Below are 10,445 nucleotides of genomic sequence, written 5' to 3' on the forward strand. Positions count from 1 at the left end.
GCGTGGAAAATGTACAGAGCCCGTGAGGTTGAAGCTAAGCACTGCGCCACAGTGCCTCCATATGAATGAATAAAAGAATGAATGAATGGATTTTGTCACCTTAAGATTTGTGTAACTCGCCTTGTGAAGGGTGCGGCGTCAAATAAATGCTGATTGATTATATTGTAGTTTACTTTTCTCTCTTACAGTGCTTTGCAACTTTAACTTGTTTTTTTTTGTAAATCACCTTATGATTAAGATGGATTGATTTTTAGATAAACATACATTATATTATCATGTTTTATTTAGATGATTTGAGCGGCGCAATATTAAAACTGAATTAACATTTTCTCACACTTGCACAATGGAGACACTCTTCCATTCGCCAGCCACACTAATCCATGAAAAAAAAGACCCTCAAGACAGTGTATGCCAAAATTGTATTTATTTTGTTTCTCCTCCTTTCCAAAAAGTGCATGAAAGATTTTACTCTAGCACAGTTCGTATGTCAGGCATAAATTACAGCCAAGCAGCATTTGCATTTGGGTTCCGACTGATAGATGTTTCGAAGGGAGAACTCTCTGCAGGCATTCTTTAAAGCAAATGTATAAAAAGGTATTTATAATCCCGATTCGAGAAGCAGATCTTGGACAGAGTTGTTCATTGTTCCTTGAAAGCGAGAAGTGGTGTTGAACTTGGTCTGGTACTTATGCCTTAACGAGGGCAGCGAACTCTGTGGAAAGAGAGAGGAAGAGAGAAACTTTATTAAACGAGAATGGACGGGGATGGACGCATTGTACTGGGATAGGCAATAGGGGGCATGCAGGGGGAGTTAATAGGAGCTGAGCTAGAGAAATTCAAAAATCATATACTCGAAGTAACAACGAAATCGTTACTTAAATGAAAGTATTCATGAATAGAAATCAAAGGCAAATTAAGAGACGAGCCAGAACTCGGCGCTCCCCCTAGTGGAAGACAGTCGTAATGGCCCCTGAACTGCGCTGGAACAGGTGCTTTGTGCCGGGGTGAAGGGAGCCTGGTGAACTCTGGTGCACTTAGACTTGACTTACACGCCTCTGACTGCGAAATGCAAGCCGCCAGCAAGGCTGCTGTAAAATGTGCAGTTGAATTCCTGACCTCCCATCACCCCTCTATGTATAGGAGAAAAAAAGATGGCATTGCATCAGGCAGCAGTTGCTCCGATTTTCGATCTCCCACAATAACTTTTTTCCCTCCTTACCGTCAACTCCGATTTTGCCGTCACCATCAGAATCCCCAGCGGTCATGAAAGCCTTGGTCTCCTTGTCGGTCAGAGCTCTTGCACCGGACTGGAAGTTCTGCAGGAACAGTCTGGGGAGGAGAAGAAGAAGAGGGCGGACGGCGCTATAATTAGAATACTGTACTCAGCAGCAAGACTGATAGAACTGCTGTACTGTTCCTTCAAGTTATTTTAAAGATTTTAATGTCTAAATAGTTACACCTGTTTTAATGTCGTTCTGTATTTTTTCACATCGTCTATTGTCTAATCTATAGTTTCTTTACTAATGTTTGCTGGACAGCCATCTGTAAAGCGCCAATTAAATGTAACGGTTTATCTGTCTAAATAATTCAATAAGCAACGGTAAGGTGCAAAGTACACTAAAACAGCATGCAATGTGAGTGAATAAATGTTAAAATATGTATTTAAGAGTGAACTGCTGAAGAAGGGCAACGCGAACTGAAAGGTCGTTGCGACACAACTATCGATTCTTAATTTAGGAGAGCTTGTATAAAACACTACACTTCTAACTACTAGACAAGGAATATTAAATATATTGACTACAAAGTGTATACTTTATAGAAAGTTAAAAAAAAAGTGAATGGTCGTTAAGACCCTTCATTCACAGCAGTGTAAGGTGGGTTAGTTACTTGCTATGGTATACAGAGCAGCTCTTAGGTCTTCTTTATTATCATCTAATTGTCTCTTACTTCAGCTCATCTTCCTCAATGAAGCCGCTCTTGTCCTGATCCAGGACAGCAAAGGCTTTCTTCACGTCTTCTGCAGACCTTCCGGTCAGACCAACCTTGGCAAAGAAGGTCTTGTAGTCGAAAGAGTCAGGTGCTATAAGAGACAGATGTCCATTATTCAGTGAGCAAAAATTAAAGCGGCAATCTGAAAGCGGATTACGTACAATAATTCTTAGTCGCCATTCGAATGTAACAGTTTAAATTAGATGTAAGATTTCCTTATCAGTATGATGGTATATTAATTCTTATAATACTAAAGTAACCTTTAGAAGAGTATATATGGTAACAGTTTTTTTCATATATGCACTTTAAAGTGTTAATTTCACATTGGTACTTGTGCTGTAAAGCCGGTCGCCCCAATAAATCGACTTTTACCTTGGCATGCATGCAGAGCAGCTTTAATGTCGTCGTCCTTGAGAACACCTGCGAAGGACATTTTTAGCTGAAAGAAAGAAAACATAAGATATGAGGTTAGATATATATAGAATATTAATCAGCATATCGCATGCAGAGTTTAAAAAATATGTTGGCACTTTCTAAATTGGTAATACGCTTGCTTTTAAAAATGTAATATGTATGTTGATTATTATTATTATTATACAAATGCCTAAATTAATAAATTCCTGCAGATCAACACGATTATTTTTCCCCCACACTTTGCACCAAATTATCAAATAAGTGCTATAAATTCCAATCCGGGATTTGAATGAATCTTCGTATACGTATCCAGAATCAATCTGCACATTTTTAAAAGTCCGTGAACAGTTTTTCCTGCTTTTCTCCCTCTTCCATTTTAAGTTTTTACACTTTTTTTAAATCAATTTTTTTTTATTCCAGTGCTGATGTGGGTTCAGGTTGATTAGAAGTTCATCCTAGTAGCGACGAGAAAGGTCGCAGCCGCCGAGTCGCTTTTTCACTCCCTCTCCACTCACCTTAGTTCTCCTGAAGGCTAGGGAAAAATCAAAGGAAGCTGATCGAGCAACTGCAGTCACTCAGCCGGACCCCACGGGCTTCTTATATAGGACCTCTCATGCCATTTACAGAAATTGGGAGTGCTCTGTAATGGATATCATACGCACTGGATAGGATCCGTTTCTAAAAAATGTGTCCAGTAGTCAAATAGGTCTATATTTATCCTTATAAATGAATACACTTAAAGCACATGTTGGCAGGCGAAGTGTCTGAATACATTACCGTGTTATAATATTCAGCATTTCACATCATGCTTAGTCCTGGAAGAGTGCCACCAGGGCTACTGTTCATGGCTGTAGAATTCAGAATCCCCGGGGTCTTTTGACATTGGGTTAAAAAAGTAAAACGACGGCAAAGGGATTCATAAGAAAAAAAGAAAAATCAGAATGTACTTTGTGTTACTTTCCTTAACATGAAAATACTTTTGCACGCGGGGCTCGGTCTATATTTGAAGATCTTGATTAATCTGAAAGTCGGGCAGATATTTCTAGACGCCTGTCCATGTGCGCTTCTCTATAGATTGAATTTCAGTCTCACAAGCAGAATGTAAAGCTGCCACATGTGCGTCTTCAAGCAGTCAGCAGATCTCGCGCGGCGGGAGCGCGCACCAGGGCCGGGTCACCCAACCTTCGCCGGACCTTTTCAGATCGTGCCGATTTGGTTTAAAGCGTTCAAAGCAAAAGTGCGCTTACTGTAAAAAAAAAAATAATGATGGTTTCATTTTTGTGTTTATGCGGTGTTACTACATTGAAGAAATAGTTGTGGGCTCGGGTTCGAATCTCAGCCGGCGTTGCTCTACTCTGCCTTCGAAAGAGTTCAATGTTGAGATAACTGATGGCTCTAAATTAGCGAAGCTAAAGATAGCTACTTCTTCGTTTCCAGACAGCTACTTTTATTCGCACATGCAGTTATTTATTCAAAGTTAACAGCATCATTCTTCGACATACACACTTGCTGAGCAAATTACTGCTTATACATGCAATGATCTAGTTAGCCAATCATGTGGCAGCAGCGCACCGCATCCAACAGACATTCACATTCATAGACTCCAGAAGGGGGGACAAAATGTGATCGTGATTGTGGCGTGTCTGTTGGTGCCAGACAAGCTGGTTTGAGTATTTCTGCAACTGCTGATCTTCTAGAATTTTCGTGCACAACAGTTTTGGAGGCTACTGTGGCTGCAGGTTTTCATTCTGACAATTTTTCTTAATTAGTGACCATTTTTTGTTTGCTAATTCACATCTTTTCCCTTCCTTTTAATTGACATGTTTTTTTTTTGTTTTAGATTCAGCCCTTTGAATTGTTTCATTTTTTTTCCCCCTTAAACTGAAATGAGATATGAAGCGACCCCAAAGATGACCTGCTAAGCCAAGGCCTCAAACGTCAACGGGTGTCTTAGTTAAAAGTCAATTGTTAATTAAACCCTTTATTTAATTTCATGATTTTTTTGGCGGTCTCATTCTGCCCCAGCAGACATTTCCAAAACTGTTGATTTTATTTTTTCTAAGAGACCCATCGAAATGTCTTGTGGACCTAAACACCTAAATGATTAAGGCCAATTAAAATGAAGACAAAAGATGTTAATTAATCAGCAAACACTGGCCACTGTTTAAGTGGATGGTGAGAATGAAAACCTGCATCCAGTGTTCAGGACTGGAGTGGGGGACTCCTGTTCCCGAATTTGCTCAGAATGGTGTGAAAAAAAAAAACCACTAGTGAGCAGCAGTTCTGTGGACAGAAATGCCTTGTTGATGAGAGAGGTCAAGGAGAAAGGCCATGGTAACTCATACAGCCACTTTATAAAGCTGTGGTGAGCAAAAGAGCATCTCAGAATGCACAACACATCAAACCTTACTGTGGATGGGCTACAACAGCACAAGACCACATCAGGTTCCACTCCTGTCAGCCAACAACATAAAGCTGATGAATCTCAGTTTCTGCTGAGGCACACAGATGTTAGGGTCAACAGCATGAATCCATGCACTCAACAGGCCTTGTGTCACCACACATTAGCTGTTAGGTGGTGAAGGGGTGAGAGAAATAGAGAGAGTTGGAGACAGGGGGTGATTAGGGGGCCAGAATGGATGAGGCCATTGAGCCAGGACATTGGGGTACACTCTACTCTTTTTGAAAGATGCCTATAGGGATTTTAAATGACCACAGAGTCAGGACCTCGGGTTTACGTCTCACCAGAAGGATACACCATATTTAAAGCACGGTGTCCCCATCACTGCACTGGGGTTTGGAATTCAGGGAGTAAGCACCCCCTGCTGGCCTCATCAACCCCTCTTCCAACAGCAAACCAAACATTTCCTTGGTGGTCTCCCATCCAAAGTACTGGCTGAGCTCAAACATGCTTAGCTTCAGGTACGCTCTTAAAAATATAAAGGTTTAATGTTATATTATTTGAAATTGGAAAAAATCAAATTCTCAGTTAGAGGATCTGTACAAAATTTTTTCAAAATCTGGCAGGATCTAATCTACATTATTTTAGAATAAGAGAAATAACTATTACCGCATTTAATTCCCTTCTACGTTTCTTATTTACCTATATATTTATTTCTCCCTTTCTTTTGTTTATTGTTGCCTTATTAAAAAGCCCTAAGCAATTCTCCTTTGGCTAAGCTCTTCTTCTCAGGGGTGGGGTTTGATTTGTCTTCAATTTTGTTTGGTTATAAATTGATCTATTTGTATGGAATGATTACAATAAAAATCCATCCATCCATCCATTTTCCAACCCGCTGAATCCGAACACAGGGTCACGGGGGTCTGCTGGAGGCAATCCCAGCCAACACAGGGCACAAGGCAGGAACCAATCCTGGGCAGGGTGCCAACCCACCGCAGGACACACACAAACACACCCACACACCAAGCACACACACTAGGGCCAATTTAGAATCGCCAATCCACCTAACCTGCATGTCTTTGGACTGTGGGAGGAAACCGTAGAGAGCCTGGAGGAAACCCACGCAGACACGGGGAGAACATGCAAACTCCATGCAGGGAGGACCCGGGAAGCGAACCCAGGTCCCTAGGTCTCCCAACTGTGAGGCAGCAGTGCTACCCACTGCGCCACCGTGCTGCCCACAATAAAAATTAATAAACAAAATAAAAAATATATATAAAGGTTTCAAAATGATTCTTCAGAGATGACATAGGTGAACCATTTTTGCTTCCCAAAAGACCCTCCCGTATTAAGTTTCAGGAAAGATCCTTTATACAATACCACACAATTTATTTTTGTATAGCCCAAAATCACACAAGAAGTGCCACAATGGGCTTTAACAGGCACTGCCTATTGATAGCCCCCCAGCCTTGACTCTGTAAGAAAACAAGGAAAAACTCCCCCCCCACCCAAAAAAAAACCTTGTAGGGAAAAAAATGGAAGAAACCTTAGGAAAGGCAGTTCAAAGAGAGACCCCTTTCGAGGTAGGTTGGGCGTGCAGTGGGTGTCAAAAAAAAGGGGGTCAATACAATACAATACAATACACAGAACAGAACACAAATAATCCTCAATACAATATAATAGTGCAATAGAAATACTACAAGGACAGAGCAGAATTCAACAGTTGATGATCACATAACACAATTTGGATTTATTTTTTATTAATTCACTTTATTCATTTAGATCCATAACATGGAAAATAGACTTGAATCGATAACAGATTAGCCAAATCCCAATAGATTCCTGATTTTAACACGACTCACTGAATGCAATCACTCAGGCTAAATTCAAATTTTCTTGATCTGTCGTATCCTGCTATCCAGCATATTAGTAAATCACAACCTTCCCTGTCTAAACCCATGCTGACTGTTCACTTACACGCCTGTTCTAGATGTACGCTGCTTGATCTTCTCCTTAATTACTTCAATTAATTTATGATGCATGTTAGGCTCACTGTTCCAACATGAGACTTGTTGACGCTTACAGGGGAGTTAATCGCGGTGACACATTCATGAAGGTTGACATAAAATGTCTTTTCTCATTCCTGCAATTTCAAGGCAGTATTAGCTCCAATCCCAGGTTCACTTCCTGGGTCCTCCCTGCGTGGAGTTTGCTTGTTCTCCCCGTGTCCGAGTGGGTTTCCTCTCACAGTCCAAAGACATGCAAGTTAGGTGCATTGGCGATTCTAAACTGTCCCTAGTGTGTGCTTGGTGTGTGTATGTGTGTGTGTGTAAGTGCATGCCCTGCCCGGGGGTTTGTTTCCTGCCCTGCGTCCTGTGTTGGCTGGGATTGGCTCCAGCAGACCCCCCGTGACCCTGTAGTTAGGATATCGCAGGTTGGATAATGGATGGATAGATTAGCTCCAATGAGTTGTTTTTTCAACAGTTTGAGTACCAGAAGGTTAAGTGTCTCACTTAGAGTGTCCCCAGCAGAAATGATGAAACTCATAGTGTGACACCTTAGCTGCTAGGTTGCGCCATTCACACGATTAAGCCTGTTAGTGTGGAGGTTGTTTTCAGCATTCATAACTCAATTTAAAGTCTACATTCTAGTCAATTGCCACAACAGGAGTCTCACTAATGCTCTTAGGTTAAGGTTGGGAGCCACATCCACCACACGATTAACCACCTGGATTGAGGTAACCTCATGCAATAATCAAAGGATCAAATCTACGTAACCTTTCAGTCTTCTGACACCAAGCCTATTATGACATGACAGAGGACAGAGTTGGAATCGATTCTTTATCCAAGCTAAGTCAGCACAGAGCGAGCCACTTTACCAGGGTTGGCTCCTTATTGGCAGTTACTTCTTTGGCTTGCTACCTTTTCACTTTGTGGCATGCGGCTGGGGGTGGTACCCAGCCGGGATGCCCAAGAGGACCGAAGGAGGGCTTGCGCCTCCTCCAGACCACAAGGGGGCGACCACCCTGGTTGCTTTGGGGACCACGGGTACAGAGCTGTGAAGCTCAACCCTGTAGGGGCCCGTAGTCACCGCTAGGGTGCACCCGGATGCCTTGGGAGCCCTGGACCTCAGCACTTCCACCACAACCAGAAGTGCTGGGGGGAAGAGGAGCAGGGACACCCGGAGTGCTTCCGGGGATGCACCCGGCACGTCCGCCACACTGGGGCGTATCGGTGGAAGATTGCCAGAACACACCTGGAGCACATCCGGGGGAATATAAAAGGGGCCGCCTCCCTTCATTCAGGGCTGGAGTTGGGAGAGAAGAGAGGACAAGGTCTGGAGGAGAGACAAGGAGGCAGCCTGAAGAAGAGGCATAGTGTGGTGTTGGCCTGGACTTTGGGGGAGTTTGGGGGTTTGTGTGTGCACTGTTATAAATAGTAGGTGTAAATAAACGTGTGCTGGTGATTTCAACATGTCTTCCTGTCTGTGTCCGGGGCTCGTTCCACGGTATCCGTCAATAAGGGCGCGCACATAAAGGCGACCTTCAAAAGGGCGACCTCAATTGGGCGCGGCGAATAAAAGCACACATAAGTAAAAGCGATCTTCAAAAGGGCGACCTCAATTGAGCGCCGAATAACTGCGCGCATAAATAAAGGAGTGCTTCAAAAGGGTGACGTCAATTGGGCACAGCGAATAAAGGCAAACGCAACAAAATTACAGAAAATTTATTAGATAAAGGCAATGATTGAACGTATAAAAAGGTGAAAGCAAGAATATTAAAACATCCAATTAATTAATGCATGAACTTCTAACGAACTACTTCTAACGAACTATTTCGTTGTTTTCAAAATTACAGAAAATTCGATTAAGGCAATGACTGAATGTATAAAAAGGTGAAAGCAAGTAACACTTGAAGCTGTAGATTATGTGCAATGCCACGTAGATATTCGAGATGCGGTCTATTAGCATAATCAAGGACAATTAATTTAATTCGCTCCCAAGGTCATCCTTTTGAAGCGCTCCTTTATTTGCATGCACTTTTATTCTCCGCGCCCAATTGAGGTCGCCCTTTTGAAGGTCGCCTTTTTGTGCGCGCCCTTATTGAATAGAACCTCGTTCCACAACTTCCAGCCAGCTCCTTATTCATCCAGCTTGTGTAAGTAACCTATTTAATGTTAAAAGCCAGACAAAATTTTCTGCAATATTTATATTGATTTGTGTCATTAAAATCTATTTGTTATTTAAAAAAAAAAAAATCAGTCTCTCACATTTTACCCTGCGTAGGTATAAATGAGTTCCATCAAGTTAGGCCTCCTGCATTTTCACAGTTTTGTGACAAACCAGATGCAAATTAGCAAAGATGTGTGTCTTGTCACAAAATTAAAAATTTGGGGGTCCCAACACCATTTAACAATTTAAAGTGGCCATTAAACATCACAGTAAATGCCATAGGAATGTGCCAGCTTTGCCAGTCAATTGGACCCAGGTACGTTTAGCCAAAAAAAACTCAACTGCACTTTAACAGAGGCATCTGAGAAGGGTTCTTGGTATACTTTGGGCTTTTAGAAGGCTCCTAATCAGGGCCGGATTTATATGAAAAGAGGCCCTAGGCTATTCCACTTATGAGGCCCTTTCACCTTCCATTTTTAAGTTTGTAAATTACATGAGAGATAATAAAATACGTAATACGCGTTGATCTTAACCAATACATTTTTATGTTTGTTTATTAGTCATATGCGTAGAATTTCTCCTTATTTTCGGTTCAGTGTTTTAGTGTTCACTGTTTTTAGAATAGTGTCATTTTAATTTTGCTAACAATTTGAATGTAGGCCCCTCTTGATCTTGAGGCCCTAGGCTGAAGCCTAGTTAGCCTATAGGAAAATCCGGCCCTGCTCCTAATATTTGGACAAAACAGAAATGTTTAATGTACAGTAGGCTACCTAGCAGGATACTAACAGACCAAGAAATCCTGAATGCACTCTGTGTTATTGTATGCAGTGAAAGTCCTTTTAAATTAAAACATAAACCGCGGTTCACAAATTGGTTATTCTCTATTCATAATTGTTTATGGAACATATTAGGGATCTAAATAAAATGTTCTTTCTGGAAACTTCAGGTGGATGGTTCTTTTGGAAACCAAGAATGGTTCCTCTATGACCATGCTTTTCAATCAGCAGAGGTGTGCCATTGAAATAATAGTGTAACACACCTGAGTTTGAACCTAAGAGGGAAAAGCTCTGCAAGTGGTCAAGACCTGTCTGAGAAGGACAGGACTGCATGGAGATAAAGGAAGCTCCGTGATCACAATGTTAGAGCACTTTGGACACATCTCTTGGCTGCTAGAGTCCACCTGCCTAGATGTGTGGTTGCCAGTTAGCCTCATAGGGCTGGTGGATAGTGGGCACATGAGTTACCTCTGAGACAGAGAGGGACAAAGCAGCTGGGAGATGCCACCAAAGTGCTCACTAAGTGCTGTGTCTGTGAATGCTGATGTCCAGTAGTCTCACCCCTTCAAGACAGTTGAACACATGCTTGAGATACAATGTGTTTGTGGTTAGTAAAATGAGATGTTTTTTTAGCTGCAAAATGTCTGCCACCATAGAAAAAAAGGGAAACACTGCTTCATGGAATTGCTCTCAAG

The 10,445-nt window shown here is 41.8% G+C and overlaps 1 protein-coding gene across 1 annotated transcript; it reads right to left on the reverse strand.

Moving 5' to 3' along the window:
• Nucleotides 1-407: 407 nt before the first annotated feature.
• Nucleotides 408-3,056, reverse strand: LOC114661089 (parvalbumin alpha-like). The gene is made up of 5 exons (XM_028814212.2): nucleotides 2,919-3,056; nucleotides 2,362-2,428; nucleotides 1,948-2,080; nucleotides 1,220-1,329; nucleotides 408-712 (listed from the first exon to the last, which is right to left on the reverse strand). Exons 2-5 carry the CDS (start codon nucleotides 2,420-2,422, stop codon nucleotides 687-689), a joined length of 330 nt encoding a protein of 109 aa, XP_028670045.1. The 5' UTR covers nucleotides 2,423-2,428; nucleotides 2,919-3,056; the 3' UTR covers nucleotides 408-686.
• Nucleotides 3,057-10,445: the final 7,389 nt, after the last annotated feature.

The sequence above is a fragment of the Erpetoichthys calabaricus genome, chromosome 11 (genome assembly GCF_900747795.2).
Source record: "Erpetoichthys calabaricus chromosome 11, fErpCal1.3, whole genome shotgun sequence".
In the NCBI taxonomy this organism is placed as follows: Eukaryota; Metazoa; Chordata; class Cladistia; order Polypteriformes; family Polypteridae; genus Erpetoichthys; species Erpetoichthys calabaricus.